We start from the raw sequence: 25,239 nt of genomic DNA, 5'->3' as shown, positions 1-25,239 counted from the left end.
CCAAAATGGTCACTTATATGCCTCGGGATATGAAAAATACCGGAATGTAAAAGTAAATCCGCATCAGAGATGGCAATAGGGTTGATTAATGTTGATGAATTAGCTGAAACCCTTGTTGGTTCCGAAATAACGCTATGCATTTTGTTTAAAAGAGGACGTCTCGAAATTTATGATTACTGGAATTAAGCTGGTCTCCATTAATGTCCCCTACTAACAGAATTTTACCACATTTTAGAAAAGCATTTTCAAGACAAATATTTAGCCTGTCCCAAAATTCAACACCTGTGTTTGGTGGTCTATATATATTTGCAATTAAGTATTTTTCATTTCGGCATTTTATTTCAATCCAAAGAGATTCCGGTAAGTTATTTTCTAACTCAATTAATCTTTTTGATATTAAATGATCCTTAACGTATACTAAAAGTCCACCCGAGTGACATGTATTATCTTTACGATGAATTTCACAGAAGTTTAACATTTTCAATATGTCATTACTGATTGAGTTATCCAAAAGAGTTTCTCCGAAACAGATGACATCAAAGTCCAACCAGTTATCGCGTATATACTCAAATTTATTTCGAATGCTTATGATATTTTGATGAAAAACAGAAAGAGCGCTTTCAGCCAAGTCAACTGGTCCTGGATTTAACTCGACATCACCAGATAACATTAAAAGTTTTATTAAGAGGAAACAAAATTGTAGATTCATTGATTGGAATAACATGTCTGATTTATCGGACACACTGAAAACAATTTCGTTTGTAACAAGAGTACCAACATTTAATGAAACTAGTATCCCAGTATGAAGATTTATAAAGCTCGAATAGATAAAACGGATCACTTTTCGTATTATAGATACATAAATTGACAAATAAATCATAACTTTCAGTAATGTTTCTAGAGGATAACTGTAAAAATGATCTATTTTAAAGAACACACACATTCACTTTGCAGTACCTTTGCTATAGATTGCTACTGACTGACGATATGCAGTTACATCAACTTTGCAATATATATATTGCTACTAACCAGCGATATGCTGTTGGATTAACTTTGCAATAACTTTGCTATATATTGCTACCAAGTGGTGATATGCAGTTACATCAGCTTTGCAATATATTGCTACCAACTAGCGATATGCTATTGGATTCAATTTGCAATTCAGTGCTATTAACTAGCGGTGTGCTGTTGGGTTAACTTTGCAATAACTTTGCTATATATTGCTATCGGCTGGTGATATGCAGTTACATCAACTTTGCAATAGATTGCTATCAACTAGCGATATGCAATTGGATTCAATTTGCAATTCAGTGCTATTAACTAGCAATATGCAGTTGGATTGACTTTGCAATAAATTTGCTATATATTGCTACCGACCGGCGATATGCAGTTACATCAACCTTGCTATATATTGCTACCAACTAGCGATATGCTATTGGATTCAATTTGCAATTCAGTGCTATTAACTAGCAATATGCAGTTGGATTAACTTTGCAATAACTCTCCTATATACTGCTACCAGCTAGCGATATGCTGTTGAATTAACTTTGCAATAACTTTGCTATATATTGCTACTGACTGACGATATGCAGTTACATCAACTTTACAATATATATTGCTACTAACCAGCGTTATGCTGTTGGATTAATTTTGCAATAACTTTGCTATATATTGCTACCGACTGACGATATGCAGTTACATCAACTTTACAATATATATTGCTACTAACGAGCGATATGCTATTGGATTCAATTTGCAATTCAGTGCCATTAACTAGCAATATGCAGTTGGATTAACTTTGCAATAAATTTGCTATATATTGCTACCGACCGGCGATATGCAGTTACACCAACCTTGCTATATATTGCTACCAATTCAATTTGCAATTCAGTGCTATTAACTAGCGGTATGCAGTTGGATTAACTTTGCAATAACTTTGCCATATATTGCTACCGACTGACGATATGCAGTTACATCAACTTTGCATTACATTGCTACTAACTAGCGATATGCAATTGGATTCAATTTGCAATTCAGTGCTATTAACTATCGGTATGCTGTTGGATTAACTTTGCAATAACTTTGCTATAAATTGCTGTCGGCTGGTGATATGCAGTTACATCAACTTTGCAATATATAGCTGCCAACTAGCGATATGCAATTGGATTCAATTTGCAATTCAGTGCTATTAACTAGCGGCATGCTGTTGGATTAACTTTGCAATAACGTTGCTATATATTGCTGTCGGCTGGTGATATGCAGTTACATCAACTTGCTATATATACTGCCAACTAGCGATATGCAATTGATTCAATTTGCAATTCATGCTATTAACTAGCATATGCAGTTTGATTAACTTGCAATAATTTGCTATATATTGCTGTCCGACGCGATATGCAGTTACATCAACTTGCTTATATTGCTACAACTAGCGATATGCAATTGATTCAATTTGCAATTCAGTGTTATTAACTAGCAGGTATGCTGTTGGATTAACATTGCAATAACGTTGCTATATATTGCTCAGCTGGCGATATGCAGTTACATAACTTTGCAATAATTAGCTTTGCACAAATGCGATATGCAGTTGATCAACTTTCAAATTATTGCTATTAACCTAGCATATGCGTTGGATTGATTTGCAATAAATTTGCTATATATTGCTACCGACGGCGATATGCAGTTACATCAACTTTACTATATATTGCTACAACCAGCGATATGCTGTTGGATTAATTTTGTAATTATTGCTTTTAAGCTACGCGGCTATGCAGTTTGATTAACTTAGCAATAACTTTGCTATATATTGCTCCGTGAGATATGCAGTTACATCAACTTTGCAATTAATTGCTACAACTAGCGATATGCAATTGGATTCAATTGCAATTCAGTGCTATTAACTATCGGTATGCTGTTGGATTAACTTGCAATAAGTTGCTATATATTGCTACGGCCTGGTGATATGCAGTTACATCAACTTTGATAATTGATACCCAACTAGCGATATGCTAATTGGATTCAATCTTGCAATTCAGTGGTATAACTAGCGATATGCAGTTGGTTACTTGAACTTTGCAATAATTTGCTATATATTGCTACCGCCTGGCGATATGCAGTTACATCACTTGCAATATATTGCTACCAACTAGCGATATACTATTGATTCAATTTGCAATTCAGTGCTATTAACTAGCGATATGCAGTTGGATTAACTTTGCAATAACTCTCCTATATATGCTACCAGCTAGCCGAATATGCCATGCTTGATATTCAACTTTGCAATAACTTTGCTATATATTGCTACCGACTGGCGATATGCAGTTACATCAACTTTACAATTATATTGCTACTAACCAGCGTATGCATTGGATTCATTTTGCAATACGTTGCTATATACCCAGCGATATGCAGTTGCATAACTTTACAATTCATATGCTATAACTAGCGATATGCATTGTTGATTTCAATATTTGAATAACTATTGCTATATTATTTGGCTAAACCCGGCGATATGCTTGGATTAATTTGCAATAACTTTGCTTATATTGCTACCAAGTGGTGATATGCAGTTACATCAACTTTGCAATATATAGCTGCCAATTAGCGATATGCAATTGGATTCAATTTGCAATTCAGTGCTATTAACTAACAATATGCAGTTGGATTAACTTTGCAATAAATTTGCCATATATTGCTACCGGCTGGTGATATGCAGTTACATCAGCTTTGCAATATATTGCTACCAACTAGCGATATGCTATTGGATTCAATTTGCAATTTAGTGCTATTAACTAGCGATATGCAGTTGGATTAACTTTGCAATAAATTTTCTATATATTGCTACCGACCGGCGATATGCTGTTACATCAACTTTGCAATATATAGCTGCCAATTAGCGATATGCAATTGGATTCAATTTGCAATTCACTATTGACTATATATTGATACGTGACTGGTGATATGCATTACATCAACTTTCAGTATATTGCTACCAGACTAGCGATATGCAATTGGATTCAATTTGCAATTCAGGTGCTACTAACAGCGGTATGCGTTGGATTAACTTTGCTTGCTCTAGACCAATGGTGATATGCAGTAACATCAAATTTGCAATATAAATGCTACCGAATAGCGATATGCAATTGGATTCAATTTGCAATTCAGTGCTATTAACTACAGTTGGAAATGCAATACGTTGCATATATTCTACGGCTGGTGATATGCAGTTACATCAGCTTTGCAATATATTGCTCCACTCTGCGATATGCAATTACATTTGAATTTATGCAACAAACTAGCGGTACAGGATCAACTTTGCAATAATCTTCTCTTTATATTACCACGTAAAGTAAATTGTTACATCAACACTTTGCAAATCAATCAAATTAGCGATATTCAATTGGGTTCAATTTGCAATTCAGTGCTATTAACTAGCGGTATGCAGTTGGATTAACTTTGCTGCCGACTGGTGATAATGCATTTACATCAACTTTGCAATATATAGCTGCCAATTAGCGATATGCAATTGGATTCAATTTGCAATTCAGTGCTATTAACTAGCGGTATGCAGTTGGATTAACTTTGCTGCCGACTGGTGATAATGCATTTACATCAACTTTGCAATATATTGCTACCGACTAGCGATATGCAATTGGATTCAATTTGCAATTCAGTGCTATTAACTACAGTTGAAATAACTTTGCAATATTGCTACCGGCTGGTGATATGCAGTTACATCAACTTTGCAATATATTGCTTCCGACTCTCGATATGCAATTACATTTACTTTGCAACAAACTTGTTGGTACAGGTCACATTGTGCTACCTACACTCTCTAACTATAACCATGTTAAAGTAAATATTTTATAAATTAATTCATTTTATTGGTACATGCAACATCAAAAGTATATAAAATTATCACAGATAATACAGTAAAAAAGATATAAAAAAAACCACATTACAATCTTTTTCTCAAAAACATTTAAAGTGGCATTATGCGCATCTTACTGCACACAGTGTGTTTTTGGTGAATGTTCTATAAAAGCAATTTTCGGTTGTTGTGCATTTAAATGTGTTAAATTAAAGATGATGCCGCATAAGCATTTGAAGTTGGTGCTTTATAAATAAAGAAACTGGACTAATAAAATAATAGTTCTTTTCTTCAATCTTCAACGCAGTGATCTCCCTTACCTACAAGTAGAGATTTCTGAAGTTGAAGGGAAGCAACTCCTGCGTGCAGTTTGACTTTTCTCAAAAAGACTGCCCCAGTCAAAATAAGAAAAGTCATATTTGGAAAGTTATTTTTTCGTACTGGTAACAGGAAGGGTTTGGTATATTGGGTTAAAAGCTATAATTTCCTCCACCTTTTTTTACACACACATCTATTTCAGCTGAATTTTTACTTGAAAAATGCCCATAATTCCACTTTAAAGAGATAAATGCAGTGTCCAAGGAAAGCACCGCCAGTCATTACATGTATATTGCAATTGAAGACATACATTTATACCTTAAAGATATGTTGGACCAAATTTATATTTGAAAATGTAAACAATCACTTCGTAATATCTGCGTAAACATAAAGTTGACACGTTTATATGTATAAAGAGTGTTGTGTGTAAGGTTTGAAATAGTACACACCTCATACATGAATACCTAAGAACAATACAAATGTGTTAATCATGGAAGCCTTTTTAACAATTGGCTGTTATACATAACATTTATTTGTAATTGTAAATGTAATTAAACAAATACAGTTAGTTTATACATTAATAAGAGGTTAATATACGGCTTGGTTGTGCCTTCTTGCCATAATGGCACACCCAGTGTCATAATTGTGAAACTGGCTGTGCCATTATGGCTAGAAGGCACAACCAAGCCGTTTATTGATCTTTTTATTATATACCTTCCCTTCATATTCATCTTGGTGCTTTCATTTTACATATTTTTATACAAACTTATAGGGCCTAAGCATCATTTGTATTGATTTTTTCATCAACAGTGCCATCAATATCTGACAATCGATCTGAAAATGCTTTCGCACCCTTACACCCGCCATAATGACTTTCCTACATGACGTCAACGTCAGAACGTGCTTACGTTCCGGTTACCCGGGGCCATTATGATTATGGCGCGTGAGGCGCACTGCGCCATTATGGATTCGTCAATCGAGGCCGTAACGACCGTTTTAAACGGCCTTTTTGTTACTATTTATAGTAACGTATATAATAAATCAAGTTAAATTGATTTCATGTGGATGGTATACATTTTAAGTTAGTACCGAAAAATAAACCATTTTAGTGTAAGAGGTACAATGGATATATTTTATGGTATATAAACCACCAAATAACAGTAAATCGCGAGAAGTAACCAAATTAACTATGTAATTTGACAATTCATATTCATGTTCCATTGTCAGTGATTTACATTATTTAAGTGAAAATACACATTGGATATCTTTAATGCTATTTAAACCACAATATAATATTAAACTCGCGGAAAGTAAGCAAATTAGCTGGTGTAAGGTAATAGTAATAACCGGATTCTATTTTTCAGTAATTTGTATCATTATAGCATCATAAAATTGTTATCGAAACGTTTCGATACAATACTGTGCTACAGAGTCGCAATAGAATCCGACCCGAATTTAATATCTTAAATTTAAATATGCAGCAAAATAAATCGATACAGGTAGTAAAGCATACACATGCTTACTTGTTTGCAAAAAATAGGATGATGAGATATGAAGCACGGATTATTTTGTCACTGTTAATGATGTTGTTCAGTATTGATAGAACAATCTAAATCAGTTATGACCGAGTTTCACAGAAGAACAAAGGTCTTTGTTTAGACATTCGTGTTAACTCGACCATATCTTATGTTTTTAGATATAAACACAAGCTATTATCTGACTATACATTCTAACAAATTATTCAAGTATAACAAAATTCACTCAAAAAGTGGCAAAGGAGTCATACCTAAGACTAAATATCTTGCACAGTTACTCATAAATAAATATAATGTATCCATTTCATATCTTAACTCAAAATATATTATCACTATTTTTATTGTTATTATTATTCCCATTTGGCTCGTCATCTTTGTATTTCAAACTAAGCTGGCTAAGAAATATGGATCTACTAAACATCATTCTGCTACTGGTTGGTCTAGGTTCTACGTCATAGAGTAGCTCCACTTTCGGGGGCGGTTCCAAATATGGCTCTATGATTGGTCCAAGCTTTATTGGTTTCCTAGCAACAAACACGCCTGGTGGTTGGTCGACACGTTTCATCGCGCGCAGATACGGTTCCATACCGTCCTCCATTGATGACGTCAGTGAAGCGTCAGAATGACCTATTTTGTTCTTTTTGCACAGTTTTGTTATGCATCTACACTTTGTCTTGCAAATAATACAGATTATTAAAACAAGTAATATTATAAATGCGAGAGCACCAAGAATTATTGCAACAAAATAAATAGTTTGTGGTCCACCTTCCGATGTGTCCTCTGAAATGTAAATAAATTTAGTATATAATGTGCATGTAGATTGAAAATAAATTTGATCTCAAAAATCAGTGTTGAAATAAATAAGATCATGCCAGTGCATTTAAAATGCTCTTTCAAATAGGCTATTTCGCCTTCATTTACCCTTTTCTGTGAAAACTGAAGTTGGGATTGGGTGGGTGGGGTTTTTGAAAAGCATATGTTGGCCACCCAATCTCAAAGTTGTGGGCGCCCCGGCCCTCTTATCCTTCGTCTATAAGGCGTAATACTAATTAAGAGATAAGAGAGCTAAAAATTTGAAAATCCCTATTCATATGTTAAGACTATACACTTTATATAACTATTGTATTAAAATTATTTACATATTTTACATCATGATTTCTTATTCATCATATTTTTCTGGACATTATTTCAGAAAGCTGTTCAAACACACAAAGCGACTGTATACTTACGACAGGTTTCTGAAATGTAAACAAAAAAGATGATTTAAAATAAAGCTTAAACAGTTAGTGATGAGAAATACAAAAAGAGAAGCAACGCATAGACAGACAGCGTGGTGCTGTGTCGTGATATGTCTCCTGGAATATGTATACATGCAGTTGAAAGTCGGTATCTCGATTTCCAAAGCATTGATCATTTTACTTCGAGATAACCGAAAATCGACCGAAAATGATATTTTGTGCACAAGAGACTTAAAAATGTCTTCGATAACCGTAATTTTGAGTGGCGGGTTCGAGATATCGAATTTTCACTGCATTTGATATTATATCTATACAATAACATGCACGGATAATTTGATTAAGAAATTCAACTCTCTTCATGACGACGCTTCAATGTACATGCTTCTTTCCACTGCATACTGTTTGGTGCATATATCTGCTTCTTAAGGACGGACATTTTGTCAGATAGATTCTTTACATTTGCAATGGCAATTTGGCATTCAATACGAAAAACTTGAATCGGAATACAAGTAAGAACTTGATATTTTTTTTGTGAAATGTGCAGATACAATATACTTACTCGTAATTGATTTATACTGGACTTTTATACCCGGGTCAGACACCACCATGGAAGTCTGGTCAGGTTGGCATGCTCCCGGGTATAAAGTGGCCGTCATTACATCTCCTGATTTTTCAAATGCCTGTAAATATATCATAATTTGTAAATAATTAACAGTCCCATCAGCTGAAAACAGAAAATTATTTTTTGACTATAAAACCTTAACCATGCATTTCATGGAATACACCATGTACACATTAAAGATATTACGCGTTTGATCAGAAAATAATCTGTTTTAGTTTTAATGAAACATTGCCAAGTACATTTGATTAATTCAAGTAATGAATCTACTTGTAGTTTTCGAAACAAGATATAATTAGTATATATTTTATCAAACAATACGACAGAATTTCTTAAATGTAATGAATGGTTGGAGAAAACATAATGATGTTTACATAACAATTGATCCGCATGACGTCAGTGGCCAATGTTGTGTCATTGTTCCACACGTGCAAATACGTCACGCCGGAAGTGTCGTTGGTCTGGTCCAACAAGCAGATATTCATACCTTCACCTGGTGAAAAGAGAATGAAAAGTCAACTGGTATTTGTTCCCTATTCCTTAAAGTTTCAAATGCTATTCTTTAACCTTATAAACTTGCGCATCTTTTGTTTTTGCTTATTACTAGAATTCCTTCTAACTTACACAGCTGGAATTAAAGCTTATTTCTGAAAACGCTAAATGTTCAGATAAATGTATACCGTCATTTTTATATAACATGTACAAGGAGTGTTCGAAAAGTATTGTGTATTGTGGTCTGAAACCTTGAAAACTGATGAAAACGTGCATGTTGTCATTTCATACCCTCAAATATTCTCCGTGGAGAGAAATGCATAATTTTAGTCTGTGGAGCGTCACGGTAGGCTGATTTTGGTTTACTACGAAGGTATTGATAGACAGCAGAACCGAGAGCTGGTCAAGATCTATATATACGATCAGAAAGGAAGTTTTTTTCAGTTTTGGAAACATAAATAAGTCGCATGGCGCCAGATCTGGAGATCCGGATGTGGTTGCGCATGTAACTCTCTCCGACTTCAAAAACTGTGTTACTGTACTAGAGGTGTGTGTCATGCAACAGTCGAATATGTTTGAAACCTGTGACTGGGCGGCGTTTCTTGTAGTACTTCTTTTTTTTCAAGATAACGTCACGGTAGTTCCTACCAGTCACACCTATACCCTTTTTACTGGAATCTGTACTGCTATACTTTTGCTGGAGAAGAATATGGCATACAAAACATGTTTTGCACTCCAAGTGCGTTTTGCAATTATTGGCCTTTGGTCGTGTTTCGTAGCTCATATTTTGTTCCCACGTTTCCAACAGGTTCAAAATAATGTACCCAGGTTTCATCATTTGCAAAAACCTTTTTGTCGTATTTGGGAACATTTTTAGCAATCTTTTTGCAGTTTCAACACGTATCCTTTTATCTGATCAACAGTCAAAAGATGGGGTACCCACCTATCAGAAATCTTTCTAACTTTCTAGATTTTTTTTTAAATAAATTGAGCTGTTGATAGTGAAATGCCAACAATGCGTGCAATATCGCGTACAGTATACCAAGCATCATTTTGAAGAATTTCTGTGATTTTCAAAACAGTTTGGTCACACGTTGCTGTCTTTGGCCGACCTTATTTGGGGACTTTTTTTAACAGACTCAGACCCATAAACATGGCGAACTTTTATATATGACCGAATTTCTTCAGTATTTGTTATTCGTTTTCCAACCATTTTTGCTACAGTGGTCAACGACTGTCCAAATTGAAATACGGTTATTGAATGGATATACCTTTGTGTAGACATTGAATAGAGGTAATCAGCGTATAAACACCGCCGAGAAATTAAAAGCTATAATTTCCTCCACCTTTTTTACACACACATCTATTTCAGCTGGATTTTTACTTGAAAAATGCCCGTAATTCCACTTTAAACAAAACAAAAAATAACAGACAATTATTGACCATTCTAAAAATGTCAACTTCGACCCCTAAGTTATTTCATATTTAAAGTGAAAGAAAGCAACGTTTTTATGTTTGATTATTAGTCCGCGCTGCATCGTTAACGGATATTTACCCTATATTTTGTTATTAAGATGTAGATTCTATATCTGTTACAGTAATATCTTCTAAGCTTCCCCGATCTACATACACATTTTTACCGATTCAATGACCATCATCGCGTTTATTGGTACATTTTAGCTATCACTACGAATTAATCATTTCTAATTATGAACTGGATAAAGCTGCCTTCGTGTTTTTATTATTAGTAGTAGTAGTAGTGGTAGTAGTATAAGTAGTAGTAGTAGTATACCAGATTTATATAGCGCCCGTTTCATGATAACACGTTCAAAGGCACTTTACAATAGCAAACGCAGCCATACAGAGCGCGAAATTCATCCTCTACTAGTACAGACACAGTACGATCTGACCAGAGGGACAGAGTGAGATACTGCCCCCAGAACAGATGGAGAGAAATCCATTTTAGATACAGGCCTGTCAGGCTAACTTAGCCTAGCTCTTTGCGAATAGACATTCTGGTACTTTAATGTGCCCGGTGTATAGCACCGACAGACGCGAAGCCTTTTTCCTGGGAAGAACCAGTACAGGCTTCTTAATTAGGTGGGAGACACTCAAGAACATATCAGAAATTTCCAGTGCCTAGACCGGGATTCCAACCCCGGAACTATGGAGTAACAGTCAAGCGTGTTACCACCGGCCCACATTATTGTATGTCGACGATACAGTTATTCTCGCAGAAAGTGCACTTGATCTCCAGACAGCTTTGAATGCTATGTAATTTGTGGGGCCTTAAAGTCTATATTTTCTGTTATTAAAATGACTAGAAAATTACGCTTGCCTATTGATAGTTCGAAGCTATGGGGAATTGAAAACGTTGATATTATTGACAAATTTCAATTGAAATATCTTAAATATATTTTGAATCTGAAGCAGCGCACACCTAACTGTATGTTATATGGCGATCTTGGAATTATACCATTTTCAAATCGTATCAAAAGTAGAGTTTTAAATTATTGATGTAAACTTGTGAATTCCAAGGAAGATAAAATTTGCAATATTATATAAAGAACATTTCTTTTCTTGCATGAAAGATTGAATATCAAATTTAGTTGGATCTCCTTTGTTCGAGATAATTTAAATAATCTAGGTAGGTCTAATTATTGGTTTGAACAAAAAACACCATGGTTGAGTTCATTTAAAAGAATTGTTAATTCCAGGCTTAACGACCAGTTGATACAAAACTGGAACAGTTTTGTTAATAATTATGGTAAATGTTTGAATTACAGAATGTATAAACAAGAATTTGTATTTGAAGAATATTTCAAACTTCCGCCAATCGATCTTGCTGTCACACTATGTAAATTCAGGTGTATGAATCATAAACTACCCATAGAAAAAGGAAAATTTTTATAATATTGCTAGAGAACAAAGAATCTGTCAATAATGTAATAATAACTTGTTAGGTGATGAATTTTATTACCTCTTCTATTGCACCTACTTTAATAATGTTAGAAAAAAGTTTTTGATGCCTTTTAATTTAAACATCCTAATGCTTTTGAATTCTCCAAACTTGTGGAAAGAGAACACACTTTACTTAAATTGACAGTCTTTTGTAAAAATATAATGTCTAGTTTTAGATAATTTGCCAGTTTTTGGGTGATGGACAGATAATCAAACTTGGCATAACTGAATGAATGCTTGTTCGGCATTACTTGGATGTAAAAATTGGATTATTTAGAGGGTTTATAATTTGCCAATTGTGGTTGCGGGTCCACTACCTTAATAACATTTCTCTTCCTCCTCGTACATTGTTCACAATAATGACATCTTGGTAAATATGCCATGTTGTTGTATAATATGTTATGTTTATGTCAGATGCCCATATTTGGGCCTTGACTTCAAATAAACTTTGAAACTTTGTGATGCGCTGATAACATTGGCAGACAATTAATTACCTGGTATTGAAATTACCCTTTTCAATAAATGAAATAAGAGATAAACGAATAAATGTATATAGTGAAATATAGAAAATATGTATGCTGAAATTGATTGATATCGATTGATAGAATGTACATATAAAACTACAAACTTGAAATTTTCAATGAGGCATCACAGGAAGGGTCGTACGTGACACGCATCTGTGTTCTTTCTGTACATACGTCCAACGTCGTGTTGACACATGATGTTGAATCATCTGCTGACGTCAAACTTCCATTCGAAAATGTATGAAATAATTCAAACGGACATGTTGCTTCAACAAGACCACCTTCTAATGCACCTAGAAATAGAATGTCATAGATTAGACGATGAAAAAAACAGTGTCTCCAGTAGTTTTATAATTAGAAAAGGTTAAAAAAATAAAATGAACTGTCTCGTAAAATTTTAAGCGAAATGTTCTTCTTAGTACATAACACGAAAGTTCAGGGAAAGAGAATGTTGCTCATTTAAATAGTGTTTTCTGTTACCAGACTTATATAGCGCGCTCTTTTCATGATAAGCACGTTCAAAGGCGCTTTAGATACAAGGACAGCCATTCATCTTCTACCAGTATAAGCACAAACCGAACTGACTAGAGGGACAGAACGAGACACAGGTCAGTCCGGCAAATTAAGTTAAGCTATACGAATAGACAGGCTAGCTTTTTAACGTACCCAGTGTGTAGCACCGATATACGTCAAGCCGTCTTTCCTGGGAAAGATCAGTCCTGACTTCTTACTTTAGTATGAGAAACTAAAGAGCATCATAGCGTGTTATTACTAGGGCCATCGGGCTACTAAATTCTAAGCAAGATTCTCAATATTCTTAGCATTGTAAATGCATATATTGATACGTGGAAGAGTGAGAAATTAGGCACGAGACAAGGAACACTGCTTTTGCCTATACATTTCCCTAGATTCGCATGGTAGACAGCTCACCTTCCTTGACTAAAGTGTTGAATGTAGCGGTCTCGTATGGCTCGGCTCTATTGCAGGCGGTCGCAATATCAACATTGGCAACTTCAAGTGCCACATATACTCTCAGGTTAGTTGACGTTTCTATATCTACAATAAAACATTTGTTTTCAGTTTGACAAAATTTTATGTTGTAGTCATACTATATCGATGTAATGCAAAATTGGCACTCAACCGAAACAAATTCTATAACGTTAATAAAGATGGCAGATACACGGGAAAGACCTTTATGTCTGAGTTTATAATACCACTTTGTTCCTATGAGATAGTTATATCATTTTATCGTAATAGCCTATTTTCTGACCTCATTTTGGTCAGAAGCAAAATAAAATTGTTAATAATGGTATATTGCAAAACGCATACTAGTATGAAGGACGACGAAATTTGCTTTAATATTAGGAAAATCGTGTTAAAATACAAGACTTGATGTATCAATGTAAAATGCAAAATATGCTTAATAGCACATACCATTGGCAACTTGGTACCAGTACTTGTAGCTGGAAATTGGATGAAGCTCCAGACAAATGTATGCGAAGAAATTGTAGCCAAATAGAACAAATGTAGTCTGAGATCTGAAAATCAATGGATGAAAATTAGGTTTGAATGTCTCACTGTAACTTTATTATAAAAGCGATATAACTTTTCAGACCATAAATAACACAGGCTTTTGGACGGGTTTTATTAAAAAGCGTAAAAAGCGTGTCTCACGGTGCTTTGAAAAACGAATGGCACCCGGTTGGGTGATATTCAAACTAAATCCCAATTTTATAATGAGTGTTTACTTGAGGTACAATAATCCATCCGATTTTATCTCTTTTAACAGTGCTCAAACAGAGGGTTTACTCACTTTAACATGTACTTATCCCCGCTCTGCTCCTCGCAGACAAAATTGGTTTCCGTAACAGCAACAGTGACCGGAAATGGATACTTCCAGATAGTGTCAGATGTAAAGTTTAAAGTACCCTTGTCAGAGCTAATCCAGTTTCCTTGTAGATCAGAGGGGAAAGTGCACGCACTGTACACGAGACCTGAAAATAAACAGCAAGTTGAATAAAAAAACCAAAGTGTATTGTAACGAGAAAATTGTCAAAGACATAGTTTAGCCCACCCGCTTAGCTCAATAGGGAGAGGAGCGCAGATCTACGGATCTCGGAGTAGTGAGTTCGAGCCCTGGGCGAGGCGTATGTTCTCTGTGACGATTTGATAAAAGACATCGTGTCTGAAATCATTCGTCCTCAACCTCTGATTCATGTGGGGAAGTTGGCAGTTACTTGCGGAGAACAGGTTTGTACTGGTACAGAATCCAGGAACACTTGCATTTGGTTAACTGCCCGCCGTTACAAAACTGAAAATATCTGTTGAAAAACGGCGTTAAATCCAAAACAAACAAACAAACAAAGACAAAGTTTTGAGCTAATTTTACGTTATGGATGTAGGTTGCGGAATGGTTAATCTGGAAATAATAAAATGAAGCGTTCTTCTCATTCTTTTTGTGGAAGTCAAGTTACAGACGATACCTTGACCTGAGAACGTCTAGCCATTATGAAACACGACGACTTTACTTTCCGAATCATTACTGTTTTCTTTCAAGTCGCATGAGCGGTAAAGACAAGCAACAACAAAAATCAAACCCACTGAGTTAAAAATGTCAGAGTATGAGATGTCCTAGCAAATTCGGACAATTGAGCCGTGCCGTGGGAAAACCATCATAGTGGCTTTGCGACCAGCACGGATCCAGACCAGCCTGCGCATCCGCGCAGCCTGGTCTGGATCCATGCTGGTCGCAAACCCACTTTGTTGGTTTTCTCATGGCGCTGCTCAATTTACAAATAAGAGGCAATTTATAGATTGAAGAGTATTTTTGTACTTTATGTTAATAACAAACTAGCATTTGAGTTTCAGTTATTGAATTAAAATCGTTTAAGTAGCTTTGACTTTGAAAAGATGACACAGTGACTTGTATATGAGAATAAATGCCTTCGTTGAATTAACTTAAAGTGAAGATGTCATGTTGACAGTGCATTGCTGGAGGTTGTAATAGGACACATAACACTCTTGTCATTTGAGAAGCTCGGAGAACAGTTTACTTCCTCCCCAGTTGATTAAATAAATGTCGCTTAAAATATGATAAAACAAGCAAAAGAACGACAACGTTGACATATTGATAACACATTTCATCTGCGTGATTCAATTCCATGAAACGGATTAAGATTAGCCACATTTATTTCCAGAGTTTGGCTTACAACAAAATTTCACCGACAGAAAATGTTCAAGCTACACGCGAAGAAGCTGTAGTTTTGAAGTTCAGATCTTGACTGGGGAATTGAAACAATTTTGAATTTCTAGGATTTCTTTATTTAAACAAAGGCATTGCATCTTCTCACTATACGAATATATCCATGACTTCTTCCTCCTTTGAAACAATTCAAATACATACGTGGTATGAATAGCGACACTGACAATAAGTTAACAAGCACTTTTAACAACGTTGCAATTTTAAGTCACAATGCCGAAAAGCCTTTAAAAATCATACTGGAAAGAATAAATAATATTTAGTTGGTATCAATTCGTGTTTGTATGTTGCCATGCTCCTTTCATCATACAATTTTTTAACAAAAAGCTATTTACTATTCCATAATATGGATGCTTTAGGTATTTTTATATTGCGGTATTATTTGTCGGGCCCTTAATGGTGTTTCCTCGTGTGTCTCTGTTTTCTGTAACAGCTAGAGTACCATGATTGGTCGTTACCTGTATATGTAAAAGATGTTTTGTGGTTTAAATGGTGTGCCTTTTAGTTACTTGGCTGGGCACTGTCCTTTAAATTAACAATACGGTTGGGATCAAAACCCAGGGTGTGTGCACAATTAACTGGGGTTAAATCTTCAGTGTTTTACAACAAGGCAGTGCCCTACTGTTTTTCTTTATAGGTTGTGTTGCCTTACTTTGTCTACTAGCATGTATTGTGTATACATTTACATACGCTTCAGCATGGGTAGGGGATCCACGGCCGAGTGGTCAATGTCGCTGACTTCGACGCACTTGTCCTTCGTCTCTGTAGGTTCGAAATCTTGCTTGGGCTGTAGAATACTTTCATGAGAGGGAGCCCAGCAGCCAAACTGCCTAACGGACGGTCAGTGATTCTAACCAGATGTACGCCTGTAGATTAAATAATACTCCAAAGAGCACCTGGAGTCTTCCTCGGCCATCAAAAGCTGGGAACTGTTGCATATGTAGCGTACAGTGACAGATGAGCCATTCTTTGAATGGGACTGTTCCTTCAGGACCTTTGTCATAAGTTTTCAATGTAATGAATAACATTACAATAGATTTTATTTTAACAGGTGTGCTTTATTGCAAATGTTTCATTCAGCTTATCCGCATCACGTATAAAGTTTAGTATTACTAATAAGGCTGACAAATTTGTTTCATGACATTATAATACTTTTAATTCATTTCTGAGGGTAAAGAAAACCATTTGGGAGCATTATTATACAAAATAGTTTTAGAAATAACTGGACTATTTTCAATTTTTATTACTCGAAAATTCATATTAAGACGAATCTTTCATGTGTATTTTACAGAAACTGTTCCATTACGGAACACGTGTATGAAAGAAAAATGTCGTTACATTTTAGATTAAAAATACATACATCGTTAGCACCAACCATAAGTTTCGTTTGTTATTTCAGTTATGTAACTAACGGCGGGATTCCTGTATTCAGTATGAACCTATTCTCCGCAAGTAACTGCCAACTTCTCCACATGAAACAGATGTGAAGAACGAATGATTTCAGACACAATGTCTTTCATCAAATTGTCACAGAATACATACGCTTCGCCCGAGGATCGAACTCACAACCTAGTGATCCGTAGATCTGCGCTCTCCCTAATGAGCTAAGCGGGTGGGCAAAATCACATTATTGGTGTTATTGGTGTTGTTATTATTGTTCGTTCACATGTTGTTGAAGTTTCATTAACATGAACAAACGTACTAATGCAAACATTTATAAGAATAAAGTAACAGATTTAAATACACATGTTTTACGTTTCATGTTACGGGTACAAATCAATCTTTGAGACAAATTTCATAATGGCAAATTTAAATCATATCCATCAGACTAACTTATCATTACATTGACGTAAAAGCGCATTACAAAAAAAATGAAAAATAATGAAAGAAAACATTATTTATGTAGGCTTATATTAATAAATCAATATAATGTTAAAATACGTTTCGTTTGATTTCATTTAAACAAGCCCAAATTTGTTAACTTTTCGCCTTTCTTCCCCTACGTGATTAGTTTCAATGCAAACGATTGTTCATTTCTTTCAATGAGAAGCTGATTTATTATGTAGATTTAAATGAGTAATATTACACTTATGTTAACCGGGATAGAAATTGTTGACCCATTCCCCTTTTGTGCTCTACTCTGGTCTACAATTGACACTGGTTCTATTCACGTTCCGTTTACATCGTCTTTAAATGGACTGGCCTCAAAATCATTCGACAAAAAAAAATACTTTTTTAGATATCTGGAAATAAATGCTATATTTCTTAAGAAGGCTTTAAAACCTATATATCTGTATTACTGACAAACTATATATTTATACGGAAACACATGAGAATTTGCTGTTTTTACTTCTTTTTACGATGAAAATCGAAAAACGTTTGTAAGGCTTTACTCCAGGTAGACTGTCTCGATTTTTGAAGTCATAATTCACTAATTCCGCTAAAACGCTGTTGGTTACGACGACGGGAAAATGTCTATATTGCCTCAGCAGTCCGGTGTTCGATTCCCGACGCGGTCGTCTTTTTTTTTCTTGATTTGGAATTTTTAAAAATATTTTAGAAACAAAAAATCATATTCTAATGTTTATTATATGACCAAACTTCAAATTGAAAGAAAGATTGTTTTTAACCAAATCTGGAGGCCAATGCCTTTAATATCAAAAACTAAATTTCTTCATCCATTTGATCTCAATACAACATTAAAAATTATCAATAAAATCGCTATTTTCCTTTACCTATATGCATATGCGTAAATGTATTTCAGCAACTTCGGAAGTTCATTGTCAGAAAATGCCATTTTATTGGGAAAATATATATAAAAAAAACAACAGCGTGGAAACAGCTTCTTTCCTAATCGCGCATAATTTACCATGTAGGTAAAAGAAAAACGATTTATTTTTTAAAGTTTAAAAGAAAAAATTGAAGCAAATGCAAAAAAAAATAGATTATCAATACTATCAATCACTCCTATTATATTTTGTCTTGCTGTCCTAACAAAATGAGAACAAATTAAACCACTGCAAACTGTCATGATTTGAATGTATATATTTAGATCAAAGAAATGACAATGATAATAAATGATTTGCTGAATATATAAGTGAACAATTTTATCAAAGAAAAGTGAAATTATATAAATTAAACCAATTGCAGTACAGTTCTATTCGTATACTTTTTGTATCTGATCGTCAATCCGCTATTGTGCAAAGCAAAGACAGGATAAATGTATGAATACAAAGAAATGCATGCCATTATATGTCAGTTGTATTGTGACGATCAAACTAGCTGGCGTTTTACATAAATTTTAATTCTTAAATATATTTATAATTGAATTATTGTCACACTTTTTGACTGAATAAGAATTTACTTTCAAGAGAATTTTTTTTATTCATTTTAATTTCAAAAATATATCTCTGTTTATGAACAATAAAACAGATAATGATAAGATATCGAGTGTTTTCTGAAAAGAAAATGAAAAAATCCTATTTAGCAGGATTAAGCAAAATTGTGTTTTGAATAAAGCACACTTTGCACGTGTGCTGACAGATAAAACATGATATTGAACAGAGACGTCTACTCAATAAAATTGCATTGTTATTCATTGTTATACGCTAGACTACTCAACGATAGAGTTTGACCTTGAGCAGAAGCATACAACACCTCCTTCTACTCAAGGATAAACATGCAACATCGAGTAGTGAATAAAATGCACTGTTGTATACTACACGAACGTAGCCGTGAACAGAAACATGTAATATCATGACCCTTAGCCTGTTGGCGGCAAGCGATTCTGCCTTTCCGACTAGGACAGACCAAGTTCAGTCTGCACGTCCTTGTAGTCTGATTATGGTCTGCTTTGTTCGCTATTCAGTCAGTAAATTTTCAGTGTACACCCTTTCGAATAATAAACGGTACTGTCCTAATTGAATGACGGACCAGTCCATTTTAGAAATGTAGCAGGCTAACGGGTAAATATATTCTCCTACTCAAAGGCAAGCATGCAACATCCCCTGATGACTTTATATACTAGATTTCTCGAAGACAGAATCTGACCTCTAGAAAAGCATGCAACATCAAGTGATGAATGAAATGTCCTTATCATTAGTCCCCTACCGGTGGAACACCGAATACCTTCCGTCCGTCCGCAAATCTGGATTCATATATTCAAGCTAGGTTCATAAAACTTGGTTGTAAACAGAGCGCAAAATGTAGATTATGCACATACATGACTAACGCTTGTAGGTCAAAGGTAGAGGTCACTATTGAAGGTCAAGTAAAATTGTTTGCGCTCCGTAACTTTTATATGCATTGATGGATTATCTTAATACTGTACACAAATGTTACCAATGATGAGACAATGCGTCGCGTACATGATCTATGCTTGTAGGTAAAAGGCACTAATGAAATTCAAGTAAAACACTAACAATGTTTTCCATATACTCGATCACTTGTTTTAGATAGAACATGGCTTTGAGTAGAAACGAGTAACATCTTCAACTCGTGGGAAAGCTCTCGACATCTCGTGAAGAATACAACTTTATTTCAATGCATTAGAGTACTCGGAGAACATGCTCTTCTTCTTCCCGTTATGGAGTGAACTCGTTACTCGAGTGTTGCTACTCCAGCGCAAGGTGAACAAACAGCTAAAAATTCCTTATTTACAATTAAAAACTGTTAAAAATCTTCACTGTCTAATTACTTAAGAGGTCGGACATGTTCATGGCTTGCATGGCAGTCCGGAAGCTGTGTAGAGATGGTAACCCTCTCATAGACGGCGGGATGTTGTTGCACAATTTGATGGTGGCTGGTAGAAAAGAGTATTTATATACATCCTCTTGAGCAGACACGTGCATTAACACGTGATGAGTTAAAAGGTAATTGTAGGAGTACTTGGATACATCTAACATGATCTTAAATAGAAACATGCAACATCATGCAATGAACTAAATTCCATGGTTATATACTTGATCACTTGAAGACAAAACTTGACCTTTACCAGAAACATGTATCATCACGTGACGAATTAGATTTCCGTTATAATATACTAGGGTACTCAGAGACAAAACTTGACCTTTAGCAGAAACATGTATCATCACGCGATGAACAGATAACTGAGATATTTGAGCACTCGTGTTAAGTTTGGTGTCGATCCATTTTGGTTTCAGTACCATGTGCATTAAAGGAGCAATAACCCAGATTATCACAGAATTGATTTTTTCTTGTTTTCTACTTTAGTGACTACGTGAGCGTCTATCCCTGCATTCTGTTTTGAAATTCTATCCTCGCTCATATCTAATTTAGTCACACAAAAACAATTCAATTACATAGCTGACGTAGCATGTCATTGTCGAACTAGTTTAAAACTTGTTTAACCCCCTTAATCTATCATCAAATCGCGTCAGTTTGTTCTTTTTTATTCAAAATTCGTTTAACTTATTATTTACTTAATGTATGTTCTTATGTGTTTATGCAATGATCGGTGTATAAATCATCCATTTTTATGCTTTTATGCTGAATTGTATGTGAATTTGTCGGGCCAATGCACCTTAACCCTTACCATGCTGGACACGATGGATTTCTGCACTGTTTAGTAAGCACCCATTTTTAGTAAGCTACCCTTTTAACAGTTAATGGTACTGTCTAAATCGTAAGATGGACAAGTTCATTATAGACATTTTGCAGGGTAAGTGTTAACTAAGCATCCGTGAACCATAAACACCAGAGCTATAATTATATCTCTGTTATAATTACAACTCTGTTATTATGGTTTATGGACACTTAATGAAGTTGCACATTTGTACAGTCGTAACGCCTATCAAGTCTTGTAAGCCTGCAACCGTATATGTCACAGAGCGAATATATAACACGAGTGAAAAAACGAATATTGGATCACATGAAACGTATATGATACATAATGTGATGTATACGTTGGATTTAGATTTTCATAGGCACACCAAAACGAATATCTCATAATTATGCAGAAATGGGCAAAGAAAAAAGAAATTTTCAACAAATACATCACATTGTCAACAGTTTGGAGAAAAGTTATTTTTCAAAACAGTCAAATTTTATTGAAACATCACAGTTATGCCACATAGATTCTGCTAATGCTAGAACTAAGATTCATACGGCCGACCAAATCGACCCTATCATTACCAAACCATTGTCCAGGAACTGGACTATCCCGCTCAAGAGTGTGGTCGGGATGATCAGTCGTATGTCTTTAATTTGTAATTACCTATCGAGGGGTTCAGAGAATTATCGACTGCATTCGTGCGGCCGTGGGGTGGCGGTCGAGTTAACATTGACAAGAGGTAAGGAAATGGTCAGTAATTGATTGAGCTCGATCGACAAGAGGTCGAGATGATCGTTATAGGTCTACTTTGACCGGCAATGCTCGGACATCACTATACATCACTTAGGTAACAGTGTTCGGGAGACATACGTTAGCATTTCATTCTTTCAATCTTTGACATGTATGCCTAAGCTGTAATTTGTGGAGAGCTGAAATGCAATGACGGGATTATCTATAAAATTCCCAGTCACACGTGCCCTAATGCCATTTGACCGTAGCTTATTTGCCAAATAGTAATGCTTTGCGCAAATGGTCGTTACTGTTCATCTGATATGATAGCCTATTTCCACTAAATTCCGAACACCAACCATACAACAAGATATTGGAAGCATCGTTACCAATGTAAATCTGCAAGTTTCTTGTTGAAGTAATAGAAATAAGATACAGTCAAACCTGTCTGTATAGACCACTCTTGGGGGAGCCAAAATGTGGTCATTACTGGGAGGTGGTTTTTACTCACAGGTTAAAATACACTGTAAATGTTAATGGGAAACAAAACATGTGATCTTTAGAGCCAGGTGGTCTCTGTTCAGAGGTGGTCTTTAACGCAGGTTTGGCTGTAATAACTTTTTTCTCCTCTTCGTATTCACGAATTTCTGAAACGTGTTTTGTCTTCCAAAACAGCAATCCTAATATATCGGCAATCAAGTGGTAAGAAGATTTGATTAAACAAAATAAATCATGCAGTTTCGCCCACCAAATCAACAAAAGCAACACTAATTTCTATAAATCATTTATATAGGGTCTAAATGGTATCTACTAGTATATAAATCAAATCAAATTTCCCTTTATTAATATGCAATGTAATTGCTTTCAACTGTTATATGAATAAATAAAATAAAACCGAAAAATAAAAACACACACACAAAAAACAGAAACACTTACCAGAAGAAAGAAAAATCACTGATAGTGAAAGATATATTGTAATCCATCCATCCCTCATATTAATACAGCTTCAATAGATTAATTCCCTCATGACGAAAATTAAAAAAAAACTAAATAAAATTAAATAAAATTCAAATAAATAAGAGCAAACGTATCAAAGAATTAATACGGATTCTATTAAACACATGCTTTAAGTCTCATGGTAATTTCTACAAGCGGCTATTATGTTAAATTGAAAAGATGCGTAGGTAAACATTCAAAAGACAGAAAAAAGAAATTATTCTTTTGTAAGCCCAATGTAAAAGCATAAAACATTGTTCGTTAAGCGTTATCAATAGTTCGCTATTCATGTTACGTATTTCATTCCGAAAGAACACTGTCTCTTTTCCAAAAAGAATCGAAGTGAGATCTCTGGTTACAGTTTTGTTGTAGGCAAGATCGTGTTTAAACCCTTAGAAACCAAATATTGCCGAAAACAAAGCATCTGGTTTGTTTTCAGTTGGACTTTACCTTATCACGATTTACATTGTTTAAAAAAATAAATTAAAACCATTTTCAAACTTGTTTTAAATGAGGTGCTATTGTGTTTCATATGGTGAAGTTTTAACAGAACTTTTTTTTTCATTTGGGTAAATTATTCAATATATACGTAAGGTTTAAACTGTTCACATTAATAATGAGAAAAATAATGCCGCAAAATATATGCATGCACCAGTATATACTAACTGAATGGTTTGTCGGCCAATAGTCAGAACTATTGCCCGAAATCCGAAGGACTGAGACCAGTGAGTCATTCAATTAGTTTTTTTACTACGTGACATCAGGAATTAATTTTCAGTTTGTTTTTTTAATTTCTGATTTATTAACCATATTAACATGTGCTGAATATGTACCGGTCATGTTGCACAAAATATGGATAAGATGTCATGCAAGTCATTGGTTAATAGTCACCCACAGCGCATCGTTAGACATGCAAGTGGACTTTTATCTCAGTTAACATGTTCGTGAAATGTCGTGTTTGTTCTTGTTTTAGTCTTTATATCAGTTTGAACACAAATAAATAAATGGATAAAACTTGTATTATGGCAAATATATAACTGGTAGTTCTTGGTACAGGGATGTAACTTTGAAACTTTTGCATACATCGAGTACAAAAGTAATCATGGAGGTGAAAAAATTAATGTTTTTATCTTAACTGTTTGGAATTTAAAAGTCATCAGGTCATTTACTGCTTGTTACAAATCTGAAAAAGTATGTTAAATGACATAAAGAAAAGAGAATGTTGTCTTTGATATAAATGTCACATACGGAACTACATGTATAGCAATACTAATAATAAAAAATAAGTTTAAAAAATCAGGAATGTTTTCACCGCAGCATTTCTGAAAAATATTTGATTTGTAAAGATTTTTCGCCAGAAATAAAAAATGAATAATAATAATGAAAAAAAAATCGCAGTCTCTTATTTACATATAATTCGCAAGTAGTAATGAAAATCGGGCCTCAACATCTGTTCAGCATCACATCGAATTACAAATCGTGAAGAAAATTATTCACGCATGCCCCGGAATGAAATATTAGGAAAAACGTACTTGTTAAACGTGAATTATCAATAAAACCATTGTTCACTTTTGAAATAAGATGCAATAAAAATGTGTAAAATGCTATCGATCAGTGATTACGTTTGATTTAATGATTTCAGGTTTTGTACTTTGGCTCAATTAAAACGGCTACGAATTAACCAATATACAAGTATTCAAAGGTTCAATTGATTGCCTTTTTGTTCCATTTAGCTATCAACATAGATAAATTGTATTTCATAACGCGAGCTGGATTAATTGACAATTTCTGTCCCTTTTCTGAGTGCACGTGTGTTTTACTTTATATGATTTATTATTATATGAGCCTTTCCACGATGAAACCTGTATCAGTTGCAAAAAGTCAAAATTGAGAAAACAAAATATTCATCAAGAGCATTCTTTTACCTTTCAAATAAAATAAAAAATGAAGAAAATATATTCACCTTTTTAAGAGTTACATTGTTTTTATTAAGTAAGTCAGACAATCGCATTAAGAAACGTGACGTCAAGAACGTCTTGAAAGCAGTATGACGTCGTCATACGTAGCGTGTATATTTGATGTCATTATTGCGATCATTAACATTGCATCATCTATTTGAATATCTA

The 25,239-nt window shown here is 34.6% G+C and overlaps 1 protein-coding gene across 1 annotated transcript; it reads right to left on the bottom strand.

Annotated features, from left to right (window-relative positions):
* Positions 1 to 4,859: 4,859 nt before the first annotated feature.
* On the bottom strand, positions 4,860 to 23,539 carry LOC123557220 (uncharacterized). The gene is made up of 8 exons (XM_053544607.1): positions 23,054 to 23,539; positions 14,371 to 14,551; positions 13,992 to 14,095; positions 13,488 to 13,613; positions 12,662 to 12,850; positions 8,955 to 9,073; positions 8,521 to 8,641; positions 4,860 to 7,503 (listed from the first exon to the last, which is right to left on the bottom strand). Exons 1-8 carry the CDS (start codon positions 23,109 to 23,111, stop codon positions 7,040 to 7,042), a joined length of 1,362 nt encoding a protein of 453 aa, XP_053400582.1. The 5' UTR covers positions 23,112 to 23,539; the 3' UTR covers positions 4,860 to 7,039.
* Between the last annotated feature and the right edge of the window lie 1,700 nt (positions 23,540 to 25,239).

This window comes from Mercenaria mercenaria, chromosome 5 (genome assembly GCF_021730395.1).
Source record: "Mercenaria mercenaria strain notata chromosome 5, MADL_Memer_1, whole genome shotgun sequence".
Lineage (NCBI taxonomy): Eukaryota > Metazoa > Mollusca > Bivalvia > Venerida > Veneridae > Mercenaria > Mercenaria mercenaria.
The sequence above is the reverse complement of the archived record's forward strand: the minus strand, read 5'-3'. Positions and strand labels throughout refer to the sequence as shown.

Coding starts and splice junctions, on each gene's coding strand:
- LOC123557220 (XM_053544607.1), bottom strand. CDS start 23,111: ATGAGGGATGGATGGATTACAATATATCTTTCACTATCAGTGATTTTT. Junction 14,096..14,370: donor GGGGATAAGTACATGTTAAA/GTGAGTAAACCC, acceptor ATTGATTTTCAG/ATCTCAGACTACATTTGTTC. Junction 8,642..8,954: donor TCATGCGGATCAATTGTTAT/GTAAACATCATT, acceptor ATATATTTACAG/GCATTTGAAAAATCAGGAGA.